This window comes from Notechis scutatus, chromosome 1 (genome assembly GCF_049901735.1).
Source record: "Notechis scutatus isolate UNSWTSFEM ecotype Mainland chromosome 1, rNotScu1.2, whole genome shotgun sequence".
NCBI classification, from domain to species: Eukaryota; Metazoa; Chordata; class Lepidosauria; order Squamata; family Elapidae; genus Notechis; species Notechis scutatus.
In genome coordinates, this window is record NC_142009.1 from 202,585,591 (window position 1) to 202,613,344 (window position 27,754).

The following is a 27,754-nucleotide window of genomic DNA, read 5'->3' on the forward strand; positions in this document are numbered from 1 at the left end:
CTAAGAATAGAAATCAACCTTTTTATTAGCTATCCAGAATATAAAATAACAAACTCCAGCTTGAGAGTAACACAAACCACACCTGAATTGGATACATGGTTTAAAAGAAGCCCCTCAATGGGATAGGAATTACAGTAGGTTTCCACATCATAAGGTTAAGGAAAAATGCTTTGAGGGGGTCTTTGGTGCTCTCTGAGCTTGGTTGTTTTCTTGCAGACATTTTATTATCCAAACTAGGTATCATCACCCATTCAACAAGACAACCAACTTCAACAAAACAACCAAGTTCACAGAGCACCAAGGACCCCTCATTTCAAGTCTGAGCTACAAATATTATCTTCTATTGGCAAAAAAAAAAACTTTATTGCACACATTATTCATGACTGATGGCACCTATGCCTCAGTAGGACTATCCAACAGACCATTTATATGTACCAACCTTGGGTTGTCTAGTGCTAGGCAGTGAGAGATTAAGAGTGCATGAAGTGAGAGATGGGTTGGGTCAAGACCCAACCTGAGAAGCAAGCTAGCTCAGTCTCAGGGGCTCATGAATGGATGAAAAAGTCATAAATCCTCCTTTACAGATGTTCTAGCAACTGTAATTTAAGGCATGTAAGCTATCAAAATTACCAGTGACAGGTAAATTTATCTTCCATTCATTTCTTTAGTTCCTTGTTAAAACAGTCTAAACTGGCAGCTGTGATGACATGTGAAGTCAGTTTAATTATATTTTGTATTAAAAAATGCTACAGTTAGTCTGAAGTCACCTCAAATTTATAGCTGTAGTGAATATCTCCAGATCCTACTTTGGGAGATAAGAACATTTTTTTTCCTTTCCTTTCAATCGGCCCTGGTTTTTTGAATAAGTGTTTGCACCAAGCATTACAAAACTCTGTGATAGGCACAGCACTTACTTTTCACACCTAATACTTTTGATGCCTCTGAATGCACATTTTAAAACCATTCCTCATAATTTTGACCAAAGTAGCCCCACTGTGAGGTGGATGGCAAATAAATTTAATAATAAACAAAAGTAAATAAGCACCACTGTGGTTTATTGTAAGTCTACAGAGTTCCTTTGCAATGAGAGGTTAAATATTGGCTTCAAATTTTAAATTACTAGCAACTCAAAAAAAGAAGCAATCTGCATCCAGGTTAAAATGAAGTTGTGAAACCAATACAAGGATTCCCTAGCATAAATTGCAATACAATAAGAGAGCAATCATTTTCTTATGCACATATCATTTATGCATTACCAAGAAAACAAACAAGTTTCCAAAAAGTAGTCTTTCCATTACTAAGCCATTTCCATTACATGAGGGGGAACTTATAGTTATTAATTTTATTTATTATTATTAATTAATAATAATAATTAATTTGCAGTAGCAGATTAAGCAAAGAACCCATTTATTGGGAGCCAATTCTAACAAATCAAAATTACGTTCCTCCAGCATATTTCAGACAAATGAACACTTTTAGCCAAGGCTGGTGTTAATTCAAATTATGTGAGCTGATAAAAGAAACTTTTCTTAAGAGAAGGCGATTCTCCACCAATTGCACTGCAAGATAAAGAAATGAACACAGCAGACAGCTAAAGACTGTCACTAAAGACTGTCCTGCTTTTATCTGCAGAGACTGCAGCTTGGCAGGCTTTTAACCGAAGTTAGTGCTGATCCAACACAAGCCACCAGATCAAGCTGAAATGGCAGAAGGGTGGATATGAAGGTGAGAAGGAGGGAATTATTCTACCCTCTTCTAATTTGCTTAGCAATTTCTCGCCACCTGCCAATCCATCAAATACGTCAGGGTGCAAGTAAATGAGCATGCCCAGTGATCCAGATGACATCAGCTTGATCAATGCTCAGGATTGGAAGACTGCAGTAGCAATGAGGGAAGGCAGATGAAAGAGTCAAACCAGGCTGACTCCATTCAGTTCCCCACCATTGCTTTTGCTGCAGTTATGGAAAGCAGGAAATTCAACTCTGGAGCACCTTTCAAGGAAGATTCCCCTCTGCAGAAGCCATCCAAATCAGGCCGGTATAGAATACACTTTTGCCCATACATTAGCCTTCACCCTGCTGTCTTACCAATGCAATCTAAGCTGTGTTATATGTATAAATATGCCTGGTAGACTTCAGTGGAGCTCATTCTGGCCTTTACTGAAATATCAAACAATTCAATAAAATACGCCAAGGAAATTAACATTAAAAACATGCATTTCATGCGACACATTCCCTCCCTCCCCCGCTGATATCCATCTCTGTCAACTGAGAACACTTTGTGAGTCTCCCACTATGGTTGCTAGACTACAATACTTGAGCCACAATAAAAGATGGTTCTTCCCACCACACGACTCTGTGTCTCTAGATCCATGCTCGCACCAAAACAAGGAAACTTTGCACCCCTCCGAAACACCTAAGTGATTTCCCATTGAAACTCCTACGTGGTTTCACACTACACTGACAAACTGATTTGTTTGGTTTGAGACCACCTGCCATATATATATACCTCTTCTTATCCAAAGCTTTTCGTTCCTGCTCTGGAAAAAGAGGAGTTGTTGTCCTTTCTGAGTTTAACCCAATTTCCAAGTTTTGGAAGGGTTGGGGGAAGAGAAGCAGGCAGTGCAGAGAATTTCCCTTTCCCCCCCCCTGCCCAAATCTCCATTTCCCAATCCTTCTCTTAGCCAAATTTGGCGCTCAAGGTGAAAGGAGCCTTGGAGAACTTCTAACCGACATATACACATACACACGCGCGCGCGCGCGCACACACACACACACTAGAGCAAGCTAATGTTGGGAACAATGGACGGAGGAAGGAGTACAATGCGGTGCAGCGGCTCGCCATTCAGAGGGGCCTGGAGTAAGACTAAAGGGATTGAGGCGGGGGACAGAAATTGGTCAGGTCCAAACCGCCCCCGCTGCGTTCCCGAAAGAAAAAAGAGTTCGGGGCCGAGCGAAGGGTAAAAAAAACTAAAAGCCAAGGCGCAACTCTCCTCGGCTGCCTAAAAAACACCCAACCCGGGGGGCGGGGGAGAAGACTTACCCCGACGACGATCGTGTCCTCGCCTTTAAATTTCGGGATGAATTTGTCCCCGCGCAGGATCTCCGCCTCGTTGAGCGGTCGGAACCGGCACATCACTTTGATGCTGCATTCGGCGGGGTCCGCCATCTCGACGGGCAAGCGGGGCGGATTCGGCGGTGCGCGGCTGGGTTTGAGGCGAGGGAGCGACGGCGGATACCCTCCTTCCCACCTCGGGAGGGTTTTAAAAAATGAAATAAAAATAAAAATGTAATATATATATATATATATATATATACACCTTTGGGAGGAGGAGGAGGAGTGGGGGCGGGCGGTTATTTTAGCAGTGGGGAGGCATGGGCCGAAAGAAGGGAGCCGAAGCCCGGTCAGAGGAGAAAGCGGCGGCGCGGCCGAGGCATCCCCGGCTCTTCAAGACCTCCAGGCTCCAGACCGGGGCGAAAAGAATGAGGAGAGGCCGCAGCCCCGGCGCTTCGGCTGCCTCGCCCAGAGACCTGCCGCTGCTTCGAAGCTTTGCGAGGGGGGCGGAGGGAAGGAGGTTGCTAAACGAAGCCGGGTTTTATTTATCTACACCCCCTCTCACGCCTCTCCCCAGCGCCGCGGTAGCGTGGCCGGCGCTCCTGCTCTCGCCGCCACCATCCTGCATCTCTCTCCCTCCCTCTCCCCCCTTCGCTCTCCCCTTTCCCCCATCCCCGAGGGCTTTGTGACTTCACCGCATTACATCAACTCTTCCCCCAGCTTACTGGCTTGGGGGGGAGGGAGAGAGAGAGAGAGAGAGAGAGAGAGAGAGAGAGAAAATCACCGGCGCATCCTGGGAACTGTAGTTCGGCAAGCAAGCAGGTAGATAGGGGCATGGAGGGGAGGGGGGAAAGAGGGCGGGGCGACGAGGCCAGGGAGTCTGGCCGTTGTGACGGCGCCGCATCTCGCCGGGACCCTGGAGGTGCTTTTCTTGACGGGATGCTCAGCTTTGAAAAAAGGGGTTTAAAAATAAGCAGTGGAAAGGCGGGCTGAGGCTTGAGTAGCTGACAGGGTTTGTTCTTAGGTCTAGGACAGGGATCTCCAAACTTGGCAACTTGAAGACTTTTTTTAAATTTTAAATTTTATTTTTACAAACAGTCCATCTTTCATTTAAACAGTGTGTCATCTGGGTACAAATATCTTGTGCAATAACATTTCTAATTGCTACAAATTCCTTACCCTAACAATAACTACATTATTATTTCAAACTACTATACATGTCTTATCAATATAACCATCTTCTTAACGCCTTCCACTCTATATTCATATATTTAATTTCTAACTTCCGTTTTTATTTTCCATTGATAAAATAATTCCTATATCATAGAATATTCAGTTCTTTTTCTTTAATTGCCAGTGTTAATCTGTTCATTTCTGCACAATCTAATATTTTCCTGATCACATTCTCTTCTATCAGATTTTTTTTCACTTTTCCAGTTTTGAGCAAATACTATTCTAGCTGCAGTTAATACGTGAATAATTAAATATGTCTTTTGGCAACTTTAAGGCTTGTGGACTTCAACTCCCAGAATTCCCCAGGTGGGTGGGTGGGGAATTCTGGGAGTTGAAGCCCACAAGTCTTAAAGTTGCCAAGTTTGAAGACTCCTGGTCTAGGGCAATGTGGCACCTTGGGGACAGGGTTTCCAGGTAACTTCTTGGGAGCTAGTGCTGTCTTTGTTTTTGTTTTTTAATATTTTGTATTTTTTAAAATAGTAATGAATCAAAAGTAGGTGTGCTGCACTGAAAAAGCACTAGCCTCTAACTTTTTTTTATTTATCAAAATGCCGGAGCATTTCAGGAATATTCGGGGGGGGGGTGGGGGGTGGAAGTAGTATGTGACCATGCTCCAATGTTTGGCTTGGAAATGGGCTCCCCACTACAGGTAACATTAAATAGGCTTAGTGGTGTGAGAAACAGACTCACCAATCAGAAATGTGAGAGTCATGAAGTGAAGCAGCAAGCAGTTTATTGCATGTAAAATACATTCTTGCAAGAACGGGTGGCTACAGTGGTGGGATTCAAAAAATTTTTTACTACCAGTTCTGGGGGAAAGTTACTGCAAAATCCCTATTCCCATCCCCCTAACCTGCTTTCCAGCTCCGTTCTCCAGTGCAGGGCAACAAAAGAAGATCCACCTGATCAGCTGCGACTCGGGAGGCAGAGGATAGATGAGGGCAGGGCCAGTCAGAGATGGTAATTGCTGGTTCTCCGAACTACTCAAAATTTCTGCTACTGGTTCTCCAGAACTGGTCAGAACCTGCTGAAGACCACCTCTGGGTGGCTAGCAAGTAGGCACACTGAAGAATACATTTCTTCAACTTTTTATTCCCTCCATCCAAACCACAAATCCCTCCCTGCAGCCTCCTTTGACAAAGATCACAGGGTTGTTTCCTTAAAGCATAATAAATTGAAGCAAGTGATTAATTAATTTCTCCACGATATTACTAGACTGTGTGGTTAAAACTGTTAACTAATTTGCTTGGCCAAGCTGACTCACTTATCGGAATAGCACTCTCTTCTGTTTCCCGGTCTTCAACTTTTTACCTTTAATGTCCCAATGCCCTACTGAACTTTTATACCAACATCTCTTTAATTGCTTTCTTTGCAAAAGCAATATTATCTCCATCAGTTTCTTACAATGGGGACAGTACTTTGTAGTAATAAATTATTTTATGACTTGTTACATTTATTACAACAGCCTTTTTTTAATGGTGCCTTCAAGTTAGGGTTGACTTTGGACATGGGTTTGTCACTTTTCTGCTATAATGTGGGTTGTGGGATAGATAGATAGATAGATAGATAGATAGATAGATAGATAGATAGATAGATAGATAGATAGATAGATAGATAGATGATAGATAGATAGATAGATAGATTAGTATTCTGGGTAAACTTAACAACTTGTGATGTATTCTGTTAACTATGATCAAACAACCAGGATTTGGAAGGTCAGGTAGCTCACAACCTACTAAGACAGTCATTGAAATTTTTGTGGATAAAACAAGGTGAAATGTTTTAATGACACACCTTGGCTTGTTTCCAAATTTGCCACTGGACTACTTAACCTTCCCTGGAAGATCTGTTTAATCTGAATCCAGAAGAGGATTACTTTGAGATTAATCTCCCTTGTAGCCTCTGGAATATCAAAATGAGAGAATGGATCAGATATGAAATAAAATTCTGCAGTATACCACATTTTGTTTCTTCCCTTTATAACAGGGCTGTCAACCTCCAGGCCAACGGCCCAGATGTGTCACGTGCTGGCCAATTCCATGTCCGGTTTAGCAAAGGGAGGGAAATACATCATGTGACACCACCATGTCGATGTGAGTTTGACACCCCTACTTTATAACATTCCATTACATGGGAAGAAAATAAGGAGAGCAAAGGTTTACTCTAGCCTCCCACTATATTGGGACCAGTTCCTGAAAAGACTTATGTCTGTATGTATGTATGCATGCATGTATATATGCTTTAACCACTAGACCAAACTGGCTCTACTTGCTCCTTCTTGCTTATTCCTTCTTGCTCTTCCAACTCCCTTAACTTAAAAATCCCGCCCCCCAAATAAAAACAGAGGAAAAAAGATTATTAAGTTGGCCTAAAGCAAGTGATATTGCTACAATCAATGTGTTTCTGGTATCCTTTTCCTTGAAAAATATTCCATTCATTGGCTTCCTGTAAGAGCAAAGGTCCAATATATGTAAATGCTTGGTTTTATTTCTAAGGATCTTATGACCCAATTGTGCATCATCTGTTTCTTATTTTTGGTGTAATATTTTCAGGTGGTGCAGGGAGGTTGAAAATTTTTTGGGGGGGACTTACTTCCCCTGAGACCTTATGTCTTGGGGCTTTCCAGAACCTGCTTCTAGACTATGGAATGAGCATCCTAAGGCTCTTTGGACAACAATCAATTATCACATCTTAAATAAGAGTTGAAAATGTATTTCAGGCAGAATACAGCAGAATGTGACCAAAGATAGGATGATATTGTAAAATCTGGCCCTAAACAAGTGAAATCTAAACTTTAACAATTTTATTGTTCATGGATTTTTCATTATTCAGATTGTGCAGCTATTTGCTAGAGTATTGAGATTCCATGTATTGTTAATTTAAATACTACATAGTTTTAATTGGTTATTGAAGATTTGTAGTTTATTATGTGATTATTTGCAATGATTGTTTGTCTTTCATATTTTAATCTTTTAATTATCTCTTGAATGTACCATGCTGAAATATGTACTTTTTACCGAGGCTGGATTCATACAGCATGATGAGTCATAAGATGGTTTCTTTGTGTCTCAGCATGTCATAAGAACAAAGTCATTAATGGCTTGTAAACTATGTTTTATGATTTAGTATGCTATATGAACTGCCAATTATTTTATAAATCATGGTTAAATAAACAGTGGTTTATTACAATGTATGAATATAGCATTTAAATAGGTAAGCAAGCTAAAGATTTGGAGGTCTACTAATTACTAGAAACAGTATTTATATCTTTTTGCAGTCTGAGAGATGTTCAGTCAAGTATACTGAATTGGAACAACAATTTAGGCTGGCTAATTTATGGTTTCTTAAGTTGTGGGAACCCAAGCAATTAGGTTAATCCAGCTAACTAAGAATTAATTGTTTTTTTTAATATAGTTCACTAATAGTGTATCTAGGAGTAAGTTTCATTTGAACACAGGAAGATTTGCCTTTAAGGAAGTTTATACATATTGGATTGTAATGAGATTGAAAAGAGATTCTTAATTTCAAAGCTGTCCATCTTCATCCAAACCAAATCAAATTTAAAAGGAGGAAATTTAATATGTTTTTAAAGTATCTGCAGTTAATAGCTGATCAAAACATCCAACCAGAAAAATGAAAATGCAAAAATGTTCAGTCCAATTTAAAAATAAACTCTATGGGGTTCAACAGAGCTAGCTCATAGGTAAATAAGCTTAGGACTGCATACCTGAAGGAAGAAATAGCATGAGAGATGCAGGATGAGATTTTCCTTTTACTATCTGTATGATCATAGTATCTTCTATGATACTTAAAACACCAGAAGGCAATGATATTGAAAGATAGGGCATTGAAAAAAGTGTGGTCACTTGATCAAAACTCAGGCACATGGTAACTGGTTTGTACTTATGATGGTTGCGGTGCCCTGGGGTTGTGTGAACACCTTTTGCAAACTTCTGACAAGCAAAGTCAATGGGGCAGGCCAGATTCGCTTAACAACTGCAGTGATTCATTTAACAACTGTGTCAACAAAGGTCATTAAATGGGGCAAAACTCAATTCAGTTTGCAATAGAAATTTTGGGCTCAGTTGTGGTCGTAAGTTGAGGACTACTTGTATGATCATATAACCTCTGCCTTGAAAGGGAAAAAACCTATTGAGAATTATTTAATAAGCAAAACCATGGTTTGTATGACTTCATACAATAAAGTCAAGATAAACCATAATGATTTCCTACATAAAATGGTCCATTAGTATTATACATAAGTTTCTGTATCAGTTTGCATTTATGAGATTATTTTAAGGGTGCAAGTAAGATTGTGTTTAAGAATTTGGTTTGTTTTGGGCCAAATCTAAAAGGCAAATAGCCAAGCTTTTATGTTTTGCATTGCCAACTTTCCCCGTGATCATTTATAACTGCTAAAGAGCAAGACACTTTGTTCTGATCACATTATAAAGGTTGTTTTAAAGTACCGTATTTTGGAATTTGGTGACATTTGTAGATTTCTTAATTAATTCTCAGAATATTACACTGCTTCACGGTTGGCTATTGCTGTATTCATTCCTCAATTATTTGCTAAGGGATGACCTTCAACACTATTCAAAATTGCCACCTACTTACTGCATTAAATTTCAGATGGAAATAACTGTTGCAAGTTTCACATTCACAGTATTTTCTATTGTAATCACTTGAGGCCAAATGCAAAATAAGGTTTTCCAAAAATAATGGTTTTTACTCAGAGATTTCCTAGGTTTTTAACTTATAGAATGTTTCAAAATTGCAATCCATGTCGAAGTATTTTTTAAAAAACAATATTTGGAGCTACATGGAATGTTGAAGACAAGGCAATATATATTTTAGATTAAGTAAAGGTGTTTATTGATTTATTACTAATAATTATTGAAACTACATTAATTTCTATTAATCAAGTAAAATTTTGGAAGCACAACTTCCAGGTTCATAAAATGGAATTTTTATTGCAATGATCCTTTATAGAGTTGTGATGCTGCTGTAAACTGTATAAAAGCAGCTATGTTAAAATGATTAATCCTAAAAATAACATTGTGTTTGGAAAGATTTAGAAAAGCAGAAGCCGAAAAATATGGTGGATGAATGGAATCAAATGTGGAAGAACTCTGTGCTATTAAGTCAGGACATGTTGATAAGCATATGTCCACATGATCACCAGGAATTAAATCTGACTTGTTGACTAAAAATATTTCTTGCAAGGTATGTGTACATTTTTGTGTGTGTCTCACATATCAGAAAGACATTAGCATTAGATACTCAGTAATCTGATATAAAAGCTGGAAGATATGTAGTAAATGCTTGATTCCATCCATTCAGTCATCTTACGTTGAGTTTTAAGATACAAAGAATACTTTTATTTGGATCCTTGCTAATGAACGTACAAGCTTTATTTGACCAGAAACTCTGCCTAATCTGGGATTCTAACCATAACCTGAATTCCACTTCAGATTTTCCTGCTTGAGATGGTTAAGCCATTTTCCTCCAAAGTATTGCACTACAACTTATTCAGTTCTCAGCTGAAGAATTATAGAACAAGCAAATCTGGATGGGTCAGCAGGAATCAGAAAAATCAGTACCAATAGTTCTATTTTATAAGTAAATTTTATAATATTACTAAATTACAGATTTTATGTCCAATTCACAAGAATTATTATTATTGATAGTAGCTTCACATTCTTTACATCCCTATCCTGAACTTAACATTGTCCTAGTCTAGTCCTCAGGCAATTTTGTCTCTTACAATGTCTATAGCACCTAAACTATATTTTTTTGGCTTTAGATAAATATTGAATGATACCAAAACAAGACCACTGCTTCACCTGAACCAATTCCTTCTCTAAACGACTATCTTTCAAAGAGATCAATAGTTAACTAAGATGTCAAGAATTGTGCTAGACCTAAATACGTCATAAAATACATATGACTTGAATAATATTTGCATTAGACAAGTATGTATAGAATTGTAACTGTTTATTATAATGGTATAAGATTCTTTTTGGTCATATTTTGTCTTTTTTTTTATACCACTAGTATCTTTTCTTTGAAAATATGTATGTATGTATGTAACTCTGTATGTATATGCAGGTCTTGGCTAAACATTATATATATATATATATATATATATATATATATATATATATATATATATATATATATATATATATGCTTGAGACTATTCACTGTTTTTGTTTTGTTCTTGTTATTAAATAAAATAATAATAAAAAATAATTGAACTAACATTTTAGTGTACATTAACTATGGTCCTTCATTAATACAACCATTAATATGTAAAGAAATGGAGGACTCACTGGTCTACCTAGAGATGGACAAGGCTGCTACATACTTGAGATTCCAAAATGTAGTGGAATCCAAAGAAGACCTGGTACAACTAATGGCGGGAATACTGGCTGGACTATTGGAAAAGGATAAAGATGACATCTTAAGGGAGTTGGATGAAGTTTACAGGATTAGCACTAATTATGCGAGACGCCATAAATACCCAAGAGAAGTCCATATACGATTTGCGAGGAGTGTCCGGGATATCATATATAGGATTTCAAGAGATGAAACAATCACGTATAAAGGTAAAGAGGTCTTGATTCTCAAACAAATACCAAGAAGAGTAAGAGAACAAAGACGAGACTACAAGTTCTTAGCAGCTTACCTAAATCAGAAAAGAATCGTATTTAAATGGCTAATCCCAGAGGGGATGTTAGTTTTTTGGAACGAAAGGAAAATTAAAATAGACTCCATGGAAAAGGCCCAGGAAATTTATGAGCGATTGGTAGGTCCGGAAGAGCAGAGCAGTAAGGAGGAACTGGAAACAAACTCCCAGGAAGATCAAGGCTATCATAAGAACAGAGATGGAACTTTAGGAAATCAAGGAAATACTCATCTACATCAGGAGAGAGAAGAAAGTGGGACACATCTTCAGGCACAAGGAGAGACTGGAGCCATTACAAGACAAAGAGCAAAACAGAATTCATTAAATGGAAGAAGAAAAGAAACTACTATCAATTAATATAAATGGTTTAAACCCGACGATAAAAAGGAAAAGGATAATAGCTAAACTAATCAAACAAAATGCTGATATAATATGCCTACAAGAAACTCATATAAAGAAAACAGATGAAAAATACCTAGAATGTCCAAAATTAGGGAAGCTATTTACCGCACCAGCAGACATGGGGAAAAAGAAAGGGATTGCAGTATATGTTAAAGAGGATTTGAAAGCAGATTTAATATGGTCGGATTCTGAGGGAAGAACTCTGGTTTTGCAGATCTGGATTAATGCCATCCCAATTCTCTTAGTGGTAATCTACGCCCCGAACGGAGATCAAAAAAAGTTTTTTAAGCATCTTTATGGAAAAATAGTAGGATTGGAAAAAAGAAATATTTGTATCATAGGAGACTTTAATTCTATTGCTGATTATCAAAAAGACCACAGTAATGGGGAGAAGAACAAAGGGGGGAAAAGAGAGCTTCCCAAAATATGTATGGAAATGATGGAGTTAAATTTAATTGATATATGGAGAAGATCACATCCCGAGAAAAAACAATTTACATTCTATTCAAATCCTCATCAAATATGGACACGAATTGATATGGCATGGATGAATGGGGAAATAGCAAATGAGATAAAAGGGATTGAAATTTTACCTAATGAATGGGCAGATCACAATCCAATTCAGATAATATGGAAGGGTAGAGAAAAACCCAAGAAAAGATTAACGTTAAATACTCAGTTAATAAGAGAAAAAGAATACACCAGCAAACTCAAGGTGGAATTAAATTATTTCTTAAAGAAAAATGATAATGGAGCAACTATGAAACAAAACATTTGGGATACAATGAAGGCAGTAATAAGAGGTATAACAATCTCTTATAACGCCAAGAGGAATAAGGAAAAATACGCCCAGCAAAACAAATTACAACAAAAAATTAAGGAATTAGAAACTCAATTACAGAGTACCCCAGAGGATTCAAAATAGCAAAATCAGATAATAACTAAACATAAACTGCATTTAATTGAACAAGAGAGAATGATTATAAATTTGAATACAACTAGACAAACTTATTTTGAGCATGCTAATAAGCCAGGGAGATGGCTATCATATAGACAAAAAAAGGAAAGGAAAGAGATTGATATACCAGCTAATAGATGGAAAGGGTGATATACAACAGGAGATAGAACAGAAAAAAGAAATTGCCCATAAGTATTTTGAAGAGTTATATAAAAAGGAAGAAGTTAACGAAGATAGAGCAAGAAACTATTTAGATGAAGTGAAGGATAAAGCAATTGGGGAAGAAATGGAAAAATTATTAAACAAATACAACCGTTACTATTAATAGTAAATTCAGAAGCTTGAAATTAGTTTAAAACTTGGCTGTCCTGATGAAAAGATTGCCTCTGAATTTTTAGTCAATGTGACTACCATTGTATATTGGCTGACCTGGAGAATACCAATTATAGCTGTACAAAAATGTTTTTGCACAGAAGCATATTTCTTTTCCTGCACTTATTACCTGTAGGAAGTCCCAACAGGCAGCCCTGTTCAGAATGACCTGGACCCATTTAGCAAGAGTGAGATAAGGCAGTGCTGCTGTGCCAAATTGTTTTTTAAAGTTTTTTGATGAATAATGTAGCTGATACCCACTCTGGGCTAGATGCCAGTGGACAGAATTGGTGTGCAAAGCAATATTTTGTATTGTTAGCTGGGATTTGTCTGAACTCGAGAAAAGGCTCGGATCCTGTGGTGCAAACTCTGCCACTTGTGCACCTTAAACTATGTCCTCAGTGCCTTCCTTGGACAGCCAGGCAGAGTGCGATTAGGAAAATTTCAAATGCTTGAGAGAACCATGGCATGGATCTTAAAAGAAGAGGTTGGATGTCTTCTCTGGAAGAAGCCCTATGTGGAACAGCGGTTTTTAACCATTTCTGCTTGGTGTCCAACTTTTCCTGATGGCTTAGCTAGATAATCCTAGAAGAAATGGGACAAAAATAGCATTGATTGCCCTGGTGGATAATCCTCATCCAGATCCTTGATGGGAAAGAGCACCTTATTACTTCTGTAAGATCCTTCTGTGGCATGTGATACTATTGGCTTCTGGTATCTTGCCAGGCTGCATACAAGGCTCAGGAGTCAGAAACACTGATTCAAGTTTCAGCTCCTGGGGTCATTCCTGTCAGTAATTATGGCAACACTTGATCCAGCTGTTGTTTCAATTCAAGGTACCAGGGAGTGCTCTTCCCCAACCTATTTATCATTGAAGACCCTGGGAGGACAGGCCAGAGCAAGGATGCCCTAGAAAGCTTGGCGCCTGGGTTCTGTCAGGGTTTGAACGGAGCAAAATTATGCTGGATTGAATCCAAAACCAAATTGTTTTTCAGCAATAAACATTCAGGAAGGTTGCCGGATAGGGCAGAATGGCAGTTACTAAAGGTGTTGGTTCATGATCTTGACTTGTAGGTACTGCTTGAGCAACAGGTAGAGGCTATGGGGCTTTTGCCAAGCTTTGTCTGGCATGCTAATTACAATTCTACCTGGCCATGTAACCCCTATTTCAATCAACACTGAATTGGAATGCTGTAAGTGCCTTCAGAGATTACCTAGAAGCTGCAGCTGGTCCAAAATGCAGTGGCTAAATTACCAACAGTACAATCCTGCCATAGTAAAATAACCCTACTGCTAAAGTTGCTTCAAGGTTACCAGCTGGACTTCTAAAACACTGATTCAGAACTCTGTGGTATGTAGAAGCAGGTGTCATTTGTCACAATTGAATGTGTTCATCCTGCAAAAAGATGAGAATATTAAAGAGTTCTTCCAACTAGGTACAATGAGATAGACCTGGACCAGGCAGCAGGCTTTTTTCTGTTCTGTCCCTGTACTTTGGAACTCATTGCCTCTGGAAATGTTACCAGCCTCTTCGTTTGGGTATTTCACCCAGCTATTAAAACAATACTATTGCACTGTACTTTTAACAAGGGTTAGATTTTCTGATGGCCATCTAGGGCATTTCTTTGTTTAGTCTCTGTTGTGTGCTGCCCAAAGTCTAGATTGCAGCAGGATATAAAAAATATGAAACAAATAGCTTATCCCAAGTTAATCTACTGCAGCATTGATTTACAACTGTTATGTTGTGTTGTTACTTCTCCATGCAACCCAATAGTACAAAGTCACTTCTGCAGACTCCTCAGTTTTTCAAGTGTCCAAATATTTTGTAACAAAACCTGTCTTATGAAAATATTACAAAGTTAGATATATCAAGGGCCAAAGACACTGTGTGTCGGCAGGCTTGTAGCATTTGCTATTAGTAAATTTTTATTGATTCAAATCAGATCATGGGTAAACCTGTAACTAAAGAATATCCAAGTGTCTTTGACTTTTTCCATCCAATGCATGCTGTGTCGCTTCACTTCACATATACTGTCCTCAGCCTTTTTAAAGGCTAATTTCTAGGAAGGTGGCTGAGAAATAAAGATCAGCCATAATTACCTAGAATGTATTTCCTGAGCAAAGTTGTAGTGTTAAAGCATACTAGACTGGTATGCAAATGCAATCATTAACTCTTTGACTTCATGGAGCAAAAACATGCACTAGCTAATATTTTCTGACTACTTTTTTAATCTTTGGAAAACTATGATAGCCAAGAAGCAAAAAGGGTCAATCCATTTCACTTTAAAAGAGGCAGAGATTTTTATATAATAACGACCAAATGGAAGTATTAATAACATGGTATACACACGATTTATCCTTTTAAAAGAAGCACAACATAAAAATCAGTAATAAAATTAAATTGAACCTAAAGAAGCCAAATTTGTTTCTCTTTACTTTAAATATGTTCAGACTCACTTCAAAAATATACCTGGAGGAAGATAAAAATTAGTGAAGTATTGTTATGATTTGCCACTTACATAATCAAATAGTAAATTTCCATTCAGATAATTATGCAAAAGCGTGTACAGCATAAATTACAGCTATGAGGTAGTGATTATATGTGCAATATGCACATACACCAAGTACAAATGAAGGAAAACTCTTTAAACAGTTTCAAGTCCCAGTTCAGAAACTACATGCGCTATGTGCTGCCCATAGAGTTCTGTACATGCCTAGCGCTCATCACATAGAAAGCAGTGTCACTTTGTTCCATGTTTACAGAGTACCGGTCTCAATGTGGGGATTATGTACACACAACCCAAGTGCTGGATATAAGTACCCAATTCCATCCACCAAGTTTTTGCACACACACTTCCTGATCCAGCAGGTTACATGCCTGCACTTCTAGAATCATCATTCTATTGAGGTGGTGCTGAACTTATTCGTGCCAAATTGCTGGTGTCTGTTTGATAACTACTGGCTTGCAAAAATTACAAATTGTTCTCCATGTTGTGAAATAAATACGTATGCAAGATGCCCATGTTTTGATATGTATTTTTATTTCCCTGCAGTTTTCACTTATCAAGAACAAGTAACAGGGAAAGTTGTCTGAACTAGTGCATAAACAAACATTCTGAAACACCACTACACGTATCTAATTTACAAGAACCGTATAAAAAAAGTCACTAAAACACTACACTACGAAGGTGTCCAACGCTTACAGTCAGACTTTTTCCAACCCGTTACTTGCCTTGTAGCCACAGGAAAACTTTCCAAAATTGAAAGACAATCTGCCATGACCCTCCCCCCTCCCCCATTACCTGGGATGGCTCGATATCTAGACATCCAATAATTATTGCAATGATATATAATGCAATACATACCTGGTAAAATATCATTTATGTGGTGTGTTACAGTTAAAAGCCGGTTAAATTATGCAGACTTCAGATAAAATATAATCAGTTGAAAATTTTCTTCATATCTGCACAGTTTAATATGTGCTAGATGCATAATTTGTACTAGTCAGGTTTTCTGTGTAATTATTTTTTATAAATTGGTATTATAAATAGAAATATACATTCAAAATATATGGAAAAGTGGGTTACTACATTAAATTTGCATGTATCGATCCATCCCTTTCCCCTGCACAGTAATAGAAAATACTATTTTGCCTTGAACTTCATATTTGACAGTGAAATGCCACTAAAGTATTTACCAAAAAGTCCATCTAAAATTGTGAAACAAAATGAACCAAGTGAAAACTTTACATTTCCTTTAGAAAAAAATTACAAGAATTTTTCCTAGCTATGAATCTTTAACTTTTTTTAGACACAAAGTTGGATTTATTTTTTACAAGATACAAAATGTAAACATGGCAAAATAAATAGTTAAAACAAGTGATGCAGGATCCCATTTCATGCTCATGATCCCATTTAAAGAATTATTTTTAAATCCATTCAGTTGCAAATTCAAGTGCAAAAGCATGATGATGAATATCTACTATTCAAGTAACAGAAATAATATTGATGATACAAATAAACTATTTTACAAGGTAGTGATTTTCCCAATTTTACAAAATGTACATTATATATCGACTTAATATACGATATGATAGTCCGTTTAGGTCCATTTTAATCCCCTGTGATCCACAGAGTTTTGTTTTGCATTCAGCTGGAATATAAATGACACCATCAGCACACATTGAGCTACTGTGTTAGGTTATGTCACCTCCATTGCTACTGTAGTCTCTGCTATTCCATTCAAACCCAATCTTTCGGGTTCGTGGTTCTCTCTGAAAGTGAAAAGAGAAGGGCAAATAAATATATAATTATAATAATGAGCTATGTAGTATAATTTCTTAATATCTGACATTTTGTTAACTTGGCATCTCTCATTTATTATATGAGAAATGTTAACACAACAAAACTAAAACTTTACTAGGAAGAAAATGACAATTTATGCAATATTTCTCAAATGGCAAATAATTTATCTCAGAACATATGAAATGGGAATAAAAATAAAAAAACCCAGAGAATCTTAATTTGCATTAGAAGGATAAAACAATGTATAAATATAGAAATATAGGATTTATACATTGTTATACATAATCTATAGGATTTTAGATTTTTCTTGAAATTTATAATATAAAATAATTGGCTGAATTAGCCTTCCACTTATGAGGGTAGATCATAAGCAGACTTTTTTTCAACAACATACACAAATCAAATATCATTACTTAATTCAGCCTTTCCTGGGTTAGGATTCGATGGTAAATCCACTTTTGTTTTTTTTTTAAAAAAAAAGGAGAAAAAGACATCACAAAAGCTTGAGCTTGCTTCATTCATATCCAAAAGACACACACCTTGCTATGCTGCTGATGGCACTGCTTGGAGTCACCTTTGGCACTCTATCCATACTGGCAGCAACTGTGGCAAGTTTTAAGGCGGTTGGCGATGGTGCTGAAGTCCTTGCATTGATATGTACATTGACTGGAGAAACAACACTGACATTGTTGAGGTGCACTGCATTGGTGAGACAAGAATTGTTCATCGGAAGTGTTTGAGAGCTGTTTGTGCACAATGCTGGGATTAAATGGTTTGTGGTGGTGTGACCAACTGTCCTTACAAGTTGTACAGCTGAGATCCCTGGGCTAGATGACAGAGCCATATTGGTGGAATACAGAGTTTTTGATGTTGCTGTTCAAAACAAAACAGATGTACTCAATAGGTTTCAAGTAAAATAAAATACATGAAATAAAACCAAGACCGCCATCCCATCTTAATGTCTTCTGGCTAAGGCATATTCCATCAGTTGGGTTAAGAGTGATGTAAGTTATAAGGCAACACATATGGGGAGGGCACCAGGATGGAGCAAGCTATGAGCCATGGTGGCACAGTGGTTAAAATGCAATACCACAGGCTAAGTCACTGCTCACTCCAAGAGTTCGATCCTGACCGGCTGAAGGTTGACTCAGCCTTCCATCCTTCCGAGGTCGGTAACATGAGGACTCAGATTGTTGGGGGCAATATGCTGACTCTGTAAACCGCTTAGAACGGGGCTGTAAAGCACTGTAAAGCGGTATATAAGTCTAAGTGTTATTGCTACTGCTATGAAGCAATAATGAAAGTTCTACATCCAAACATTAGGACTTGTCTCTTAAATTCAAAGGCACAATGTAATTCTTTAAAGTATGTAAGAATTTGCAGATACATGACAATAGTTTTATTATTTTTATTAAATAACAAAAAGATCAAAATCTTCCATACTATGACTTAATTAAAAAAAATTCAATCATTACTGTCCTATCAAGCATTTTCTCAGACTTTCTCTTGCATATAAAATAAGAATTAGCAACATCTTGCTACAAACTAACATGAAAATAACGCAACGAAGAAAAACATACCTGTTGGCTGAACAACACCGTTGATATTGTGGCTGGCACTCTGTTCCTTTGTCACCTCACCCCGATTGGGAGCGGGTGCGCTCACCACTGCAGATGCAGCAAAATGGGCACTGGCCGAATCAAGCGTTTTTGACATGCAATCAGAAGTGCTTGAGCCCTGGAAAATTCACACAACAGTTTTCATAATTACAGACTATTTGTAAGATACAATCAAATTAACTCTTTTACAGTAAAAGAGATGTTCTCCTAATGACAGAACTGCTTCTAACTCTTAGACTGCAAGTATCTGTGTGGCTGCAGGAGAGGAAGGGGCTGCTTTGAGTGAACACATAGGCTTTCACTGGCTTCAGATTAGGTTCTGTCTACTAAAGAAGCTAAAGGTTTTTGCTTTCTATCTTTTACCTTTACCATTTTAAAAGTTGTGGTCCAGTGCTGAAATGTTAAAAGCACCTTTCTTTAAATGGAAATATCTCCACATCCCTTCCAAAGAGGATTAAATTTCATTTGTGTACATGGAAGAAACCCAAATAAGTATGAGACACTGAACAACACGCTATATTGCAACCACTAACAAATACAAAAATATCAAAACACTCAAAATAATGTCCATTGTGATCATATATTAGTAGTGTCATAATGTTCAAGGAAAGGCAATAATTCATACTATTAGACTATTTAAATAATGTTGAATCAACATTACAAAGAGGCTGGGGGGAAACTGATTAAGAAATGAATATCAAATTCTAAATATTAATAAATGAGTCACTGGGATTCTGCATTACATTACAAACTAGCAGATTTACTTCACCACTTGGGTTGTAGCCCAAGGAAGCTCATGCCTTAAAGAATAACACAGTGAATCTGCTATTCTTTAATGTGTCCTCATGACTGGTATTCTTTGCTGCCATCAGCTCAATATAGTACTCTTTGGAAGAATTGTAAAGTTAGTTGTATGAATTAGAAGAAAACAGATTTTTCTAAGAACAGATAAGACAGACACACAAGCACTAACAGTATTGGTTTATAATCAACAATGAATATAGTATATGGGCTATAATTAATAGACAAACATGACTGTGGCAGTCCTTTTTTGTCCCAATCATAACTGCATTTATCTACTCTATTTTGGTCGCATATTAAGTATGTTAGAGACTGGTCTATTTGAGGTAGATATGAAGACAAAAAATGGAATTTTTTTTTTAAAAAAAGCAGTACTGGGTCTACATTGGTTTCTAGAATATAGGAGAAACAAGTAAAATAAAATACATGAAATAAAACCAAGACCACCATCCCATCTTAATGTCTTCTGGCTAAGGCATATTCCATCAGTTGGGTTAAGAGTGATGTAAGTTATAAGGCAACACATATGGGGAGGGCACCAGGATGGAGCAAGCTATGAGCCATGGTGGCACAGTGGTTAAAATGCAATACCACAGGCTAAGTCACTGCTCACAAACAATTTTCAAGAAAGGTATTTGTTACCTGTGCTTTTGGATATGTCTGTTGGGACTGATGCTGAGACTGCTGTTTCTGCTGGAGCTGAGCAAGTTGCTGCCTTTGCATTTGAACTAACTGCTGTTGATGTGTCTGAAATTGTTCTTCTGTAATACCCCCCGTTACTGTAGATAGAAAGGACAACATGCTTGAATTTAAGGTAAGTCACTGCATAAGTTCCATGGATTGGGAAATGAAGCAGTTTTTAAATAGCTGTATTACATAGCACAATGAATTTATGAAATGATCATTTTAAACTTTTAAACTAAGCTGTTCACTAATTTAATTAGTTAACTACTTCTTATAAATTGAATAGCTGATGGTGTCTGTAACAAAAATAATACATAGGTTAAGAAAAGCATTTGTAAAGTGTTATTTATTATTTAAAAAAACACCAAAAACAAAACCAGCAGTTTCAGCTGCATTTAATCATCATTCATTAACTGAGCTGTTATATCTGTAGTACTCCAGAACTCAATGATTTTTTTACTGTGATTTGAAAACTATGGATATATTTTAGATGTTCCTACTGCAGTATTTGCTAAAGTTACTAGGTTGGAGGCCACCAAAACTATAAGGGTAGTTTCAGCATGCAAATGTTTAATGAGACAAAAGATATGAAGTCCTTCACATTTCTTATCAATAGTCCTGTCTGTACATTTTATCTTCCTAAGCTTACAGTTAAGCACAGAGTTTATCTCTTGTACCGCCTGGCTTTTTCAGACCTTTTTCAGACCTCCCACCATTCAATATCATAGCCAGCGAATAGCAGTACTTTGTTAGTTCAAGGTTATCTGAATGTAGGCTCATGCTACTTCTAACTCCATTGAAATAGAGAATATGTTATAAGCAGGTCTATCACAAATAATGGGTATAAAAATCTAATGTGCTTTTTTTTTTTGTACCAATTATCTCAATGATTAAGCACCTGCCTAGTTAAGAAAATACCTACAACAAATGAATTTCTTAATACACATAGCAACTGCATCACAAGCAGAGATACAATTTAGCATATAAAGGAAATTGGGAAACTGTATCATTTGCTCTGTTTTTGTCTAACAGCTGATGGCTCATGAAAACTCCCACTGGTCTTGATTAGAATATTTCTGCATTCATTTCATTTTCACTCATACTATTCCAATTTAGTATTTTTTTTAAAAAAAACACCACAAGTATAATAAGAGTTTGGAAATATTTTTTTGGGATGGTCAATTAAATTAGCTTGTGCAATCCAACTGAACTTAGCTTATTTAGAAACTGAAAGGCTTTGTTGGTCAGTTATGTCAATATAATTTTTTTATGAGAAACATATTATATTCCAGAAGTTACCACAGCTTTCTAAATAATTACTCAAATCAATGAAAATAAACTAGAACTAAGCCAATGAGGCTAAAACTGGTTCAAAAGCATTTATGGTTGCAGTTAAATTACTGTATATTTATACCTGTAATGTAGAAGACACAAAAACATTTTCAACTGTTTCAGTTCCATTTTGAGTTTTCAATTCCATTTATAATACCATAAATGTTTCAGATATTTTGCAACTCCAGGCCCTGTTTTGTTTCTTATAATTTTATGTAAGCATCAGGGGCAAAGAAAAGAGTTTGTAAAATTGTAAAATAGTTCATATTGTAAAAAAGGTTAAAACTAAAATCAGAAAATTGATATAAATTGCTTTAACTTTCTCTATTGTAGGGTTAACAGTTGGCACTCTTTTAATAATTGGGATGCACATAATATTTTTAAGAAAGCAAGATGATCCAAACTGGTATACACATGGATAGGGTCAGGATTTTTTATATTTTTATTAGCTGGGAGAAGAATGTTCCAGGATTACTTAGCTGCAACTTGCACTGTATGACATTTTAGAATTTATACTGCAGTTTGTTAGTTACTTTAACTACAGGAGTTTCTAAAAAAGCTCCGGAGCTTCAGGCTGCTGATTCCTATAGTAAATATTTTATTTATATATTTATTTTACATGCTGCCCATCTCATAGTCACACAACTCTGGTCATCTCACCAATATTCGTTTCTCCAAAATCTATTAAATCTTTTGATTTGTAAAAAATGGGAATGGGAAAGTAATGTACACTCTTCACCCTGATAATGTTCCTTTGAAGGGAAGGATTTCAAGAAGAGCAGAGCAGGTGCAATTCAACTATATATCTTTGTTCAGATCTCTGCACAAGAATAAAAATGAAGAAAAAGGGCAAAGTGTCATTCCTCAACTTATGACTACAGCTGACTCCAAAATTTATGTTGTTGAATAATTTAAGTGAGTTTCCCCCCCACTTTACAACCTTTCTTGCCAGTCAAGTAAATCACTGCAGTTGATAAATCAGTAACCTGGCTGTTAAGTGAATCTGGCTTCCCCATTGACTTTGCTTTTGAGAAAGTCACAAAAGGTGATCCCATGACCCTGGGACACAGCAACGGTTATAAATATGAATCAGCTGCAAATCATCTGAATTTTGATTACATGATGATGGGGATGCTGCAAAGTTAGTTAACTGAAAAATGGTCATGAGTCACTTTTTTCAGTGCTGTTGTAACTTTGAACAGTCACTAAATGAACTGTTGTAAGTCAAGGACTATCTGTATATCCTTGCATTTCTATTACCGGTAGTCCTCGATTTACAACCACAATTTCTATTACAGGTAGCCCTTGACTTACAACCACAACTGAGCTCAAAAATTCTGTTGTTAAGACATTTATTAGGTTAATTTTGCCCCACTGTATGACCTTCCTTGCCAGAGTTGTTAAGTAAATCACTGTGGTTAAGATACTATCATGGTTGTTAAGTGAATCTGGCTTCCCCATTGACTGCTTGTCAGAAGACGCAAAAGTGATCACATGACCCTAACCCACTGCAACTGTCATAAATATGAGCCAGTTGCCAAGCCTGAAGAGAGATCTACAGTTCATCCTGAGGTTGAACATGATAATGTACGTAATACTTGAGACTACAAGTAGTCCTCGACCTACGATCATTTGTTTAACAACTGTTTGAAGTTATGACTGAGCTAAAAAAGAATGACTTATGACCAGACTTCTCATTTACTACTGCTGCAACATCCCCCGCAGTCCTATAATCAAAATTTAGTTGCTTAGTAATCAGCATGCAATTTATGACAGTTGCAGCATCCTGATGTCATGTGATTGCAAAGTCAAGGGGGAAGCCAGATTTGCTTTAATGATAGTGTGATTTGTTTAACGACCGTGGCAAAAGTTGTAAAAGCAGTCACAAATCATTTAACGCCTGCATCACTGCCCAATGAAAGTTCCAATCGTAGTCATGTCAAGATTTAATTATATGACCCAATTATAGTCGTATGCCAAGATTTAATTGTTTCATTCAGTTTATTGCTCTCTCCAATCATTTAAGCTTTCCTCTGCTTAAAAATCACCTCACATATGAAATCTAGAGAGCTACAGCTAGGTTTCCAAATGTAAAGATTTTTTTTTGACCTGTAGGGACAAAAGCAGGTAAAACTCTGCTTCCATTATTGATAAGGAGTCAAATGTATTTCAGCATGGACTGTTCCAACGATCTACAGAGGAGACCTGCTTCTCCTCAATAAAAACATATAAAACATCCAAGGGAAATCTAAAACATGATGCCATATTCAATATGCATACTGACAAACAAGACGTATTTTGTAGGTAACACAGAATTCAAGTCATATGTTGGGAATTACTTCCTAGATGTCTAGATGTCTCTTAATTCAAAATATTTGTCTTTTTCTCACTCATTAGGACAGCCATGTACCAATCTGGAAGACGATGATTTACCTCTACTTTTAGAACACTACTGAGCCTTAAATCGCCTACCCACCCCACTTTTCAACCTCTCTCTGCAGGAAGGCTGGACCTATTGGATTGGATTGCCCCAGGCCACTAATGGACCTGTGATTGGAGTTCCAGAGGGAACTTGAGGTTATTCCAGAAAGCTTAATATTTAGTTCGGCTAAAGCCTTGGAGGCTGAATGGAATAATAAAGTGGCAACAACTTTAGACTGGATTGCGCCTGGGCGGCCTTTCTATGCCTAGATTGCTGGTGAAAGACAGGAAGTAAAGATGACCAAACACGAGCTAGAGCTGCTATTAAGGCCTACCTCATGGCGTTTAGGATGGTGAAACGTAATTATTTCTCCTCCCTTATTGCATCTGATGATAGCCACCTAGTAGCACTGTTTCAGTGACTCAGTCCCGCCTTAAAGAGAATAAGTCTACCTAAAGAGGCATTTTGAAGAATATGCTGCACATCTGGCAGATAAAATCAGTCACATTTGCTTCATGTTGGACTCCAGCCTTAGAGCAGAATCTTGGAGACAATGGAGGCTACATCTTGCAAATCAATCTGGGAAGAGCTTGAGCCCATTGAACCCAGGGAAGAACCCAGGGCTCTCTCAGCTGCTAGTACGGCCACTTGTGTATTAGATGTTTGAATGTTGATTGACAGGGACTAGAAAACAAGCTTTTTTCTGCAGCAGTCCCTGCTTTATGGAACACCCTCCCTTCAGACATTAAAGTGGCCCCAATTCTGTTAGCCTTCCATAAAGCTTTGAAGACCTGGCTATGTTCTTGAGCATGGAGCACTACATACGCCAAGGGCCCCACCTCCTGGCTTTATTGTTAACAGGCCGAATATCTTGCTTGCTTGAATTAGATGTTTTAACGTTTTTTTATTGTTTTAATGGTTTTTGTTTTAAAATGCTTTAAAGATTTTAATTATGTCTCTTAATTGTGAGACACCCAGAGTTGTTTGCTCAGATAGACTATTATAGAGATTAGATAGATAGATAGATAGATAGATAGATAGATAGATAGATAGATAGAGATAGATAGATACCGTATATGCCGGCGTATAAGACGACCGGCGTATAAAGCGACCCCCCAACATTTCCACTCAAAATATAGTTTGTTATATACTCGCCCCTCTTCCGCACGCCTTCCACTTTTGCACTTTTTTTGTTTTTGAGGCACTTTTGTGCACCGTGGAATGAATCCCGTGAAGCGAAAGGAGCAGCAGCCTTCTCCCAGCTCCCAAGGAAACGAGGCTCGCACGCCCGGGCTCCGCTGAGGTATCCGGCTGGGGCTGTCAGAAGTTGTTACCGCTGGCACGGCTCCGCGGCTCCAGTCCCGCGTTGCCTCGGGAAGGAAAGGCAAAACCAGGAGCCGCTGCTGCCATTGCAAAGTGCCGCCGCGGCTCTTCCTTTTTGCCTTTCCTTCCCGAGGCAACGCGGACTGGAGCCGCGCGAGCCGTGCCAGCGGTAACAACTTCTGACAGCCCCAGCCGGATACCTCAGCGGAGCCCGGCGGTGCGAGCCTCTGCTTCTTGGGAGCTGGGAGAAGGCTGGCTGCTCCTTTCGGCTTCACGGGATTCGCTTCCATGGTGCGCAAAGTGCCTCAGCCGCGGGCAGCCGCAGTGCTTCCCAATTACTATTTGCCGGCGTATGATACCCGGCATATAAGACGACCCCCAATTGGAGGCATGTTTTTCAGGGCAAAAAAGTCGTCTTATACGCCGGCAAATACGGTAGATAGATAGATAGATAGATAGATAGATAGATAGATAATTCTCTCACACACAAATATACATCAGGATTAACAAAATCTATAGAGTGATCAACAATAGAATCCAAACAAGATGGCGTAACACTTATTTCTGAAAAAAGTGTCCATTGGTAGGGGACATCATAGACATTTCTGACTGTACAAAGCCATCCACAATTTGAAAGACAGATATATGTTAATGGCATTGCACTTAACTTCCAGTTGTAAATTCTGCTCTAAATTTTTTACGCTAACTTGTGGCACACTATCTCTCCACAACTATTTGGGGGTTTTTTTGTTTTGAAAGGATTAAGTTTTCATATTTACAAATGTTACTATTTTTGTTACCCCAAAATAATTAATGACATTTTGACTGTGGTGTAGAACAGGGTTGATGAGTTTTACAAGTAGTATCATTCAGTTCTATTAGTAATGATCACAACTCTATAGTTTGCAAAACCTATTTAATGTATTGTTTGGATACTAGATCACAGTTTAAAACACTACTGTTAACAGCCTCTCTTTTCAACAAGAAGCAAAAGATGTGTTTTTGGTATCAAATATAAAGTGCAAAAAGCATTAAATATCCGTAGACCATTACTATTACTATTATTGTTGTTGTTGTTATTGTCTGTAGATTGCTTTCACGTTTTCTTCATTTTCATTACCAGGCTTAATAACACTAATGCATAGGGGAATGAAGTTTACTTAGTATGTGGTAGCTTATTTTACTAGCCTTGATTGAGGAACTCTTCTTTGACTACATTTTGGCTGGTTTGTTTTTTTCTTTGATTGCTTTTGTTTGCATGATACTTACTTGGATGTTAGTTAATAGGTACATGATGAGGAAAATTGTGTTTAGGTTTGTTCACCCCTTTTCTTGACTTTTGGTTGCTTCCTTTCTTAAATGATTTGTAGGTGGAGCTTATCACAACAGGTCTATTAACAACTAGTTAATTGGCTATGAAAATGTATCTGTTAATGGCTCTCAACCATAGAGTAGATCTATTGAAATGAATGAGATTTAAGTTATAATTAATATGGATGACTTAAACTCAACTTAATTCTCCTTATTTATGTATATAACATAATTTCAATCTCTCATAAAATTTACTCTTGAAAATACAACACAAAATTATCTGTATATTTTTAGTAAGAACAATTGTGCTGTCAGAAGCAACAGATATCAACATAAGAATATCAATCCTTCAATTTGACAATTGGTATAAATTTCCGGACTGTTCCAAAAAGAGGTTTATATAAAGGTACCAAATCATTTCTGTTTACCATTTTCAGGCTACAATAGTAATAGCTCTTACTTTTATACTTCCCCATGATGTTTTACAGTGCAAACTAGATTTTCACCAACACCATTCATTATACTTCATACTCCTCTATGCAACCCATCTTTGCTTCTACCACCTCCATAGGCTGTTTCAGATATAGCTCTTCTTTTGAGGAGCTCATCAACTCCATTTAGTTGCAACATTACTGGTCTTGCAGTTCAATTTTCATTCTCTTTTATCTGACTAAATCACTTCTTTCATACTGAACACACTCAGATCTGTATTTTATTCAGCACCATTCATACTTGATTAATTCTCTTGTTTTATTGCATACATTTCTTAAATATATCAAAGCTACTGTATTTAACTTACTTTTCTGTTTACTTAACCTATAGTAGAAAGAAGATCAATATAACAAAGTGCAGTGGCTGAGTGGTTAGGACACCGGGCTTGTCAACCGTAAGGTTGACAGTTCAAGATCTAAGCACAATGTGACTGAGTTCCTGTTACTTGCCCCAGCTTCTGCCTACCTAGCAATTCGAAAACATGCAAATGCAAGTAGATACATAGATAGCACTTCAGTGGGAAGGTAACAATGTTCCGTGTGTTTCGGTGTATAATCACACTGTCCAGAAGAGTCTTTGGACAATGCTGGCTCTTTGGCTATGAATCAGAGATGGACACTATCCCCTGAAGTTGGACACATCTCTCAGGGAAAACCCTTACCTGTTTTTAAAACAAGTGATGTCTTAAGACTTAAGGTATGAATGATATAGTAATAGGGGCTATTAGATAACTGTGCACAATTATTTAAGATTTAC

The 27,754-nt window shown here is 37.4% G+C and overlaps 2 protein-coding genes across 2 annotated transcripts in view; both read right to left on the reverse strand.

Moving 5' to 3' along the window:
* The window catches only part of KIF5C (kinesin family member 5C), an 85,129-nt gene extending 81,336 nt beyond the window's left edge, over positions 1-3,793 (reverse strand). Inside the window, exon 1 of the mRNA XM_026673496.2 lies at positions 3,043-3,793. Coding sequence (XP_026529281.1) covers positions 3,043-3,168 — 126 coding nt within the window. The 5' untranslated portion in view covers positions 3,169-3,793. The remainder of the gene's footprint in view (positions 1-3,042) is intronic.
* Positions 3,794-15,732: 11,939 nt separating this feature from the next.
* EPC2 (enhancer of polycomb 2) overlaps positions 15,733-27,754 on the reverse strand; it is a 54,316-nt gene continuing 42,294 nt past the window's right edge. Inside the window, exons 11-14 of the mRNA XM_026673498.2 lie at positions 20,077-20,213; positions 18,595-18,751; positions 17,554-17,887; positions 15,733-16,983 (exon numbers count right to left, since the gene is read on the reverse strand). Coding sequence (XP_026529283.1) covers positions 16,911-16,983; positions 17,554-17,887; positions 18,595-18,751; positions 20,077-20,213 — 701 coding nt within the window. The 3' untranslated portion in view covers positions 15,733-16,910. The remainder of the gene's footprint in view (positions 16,984-17,553; positions 17,888-18,594; positions 18,752-20,076; positions 20,214-27,754) is intronic.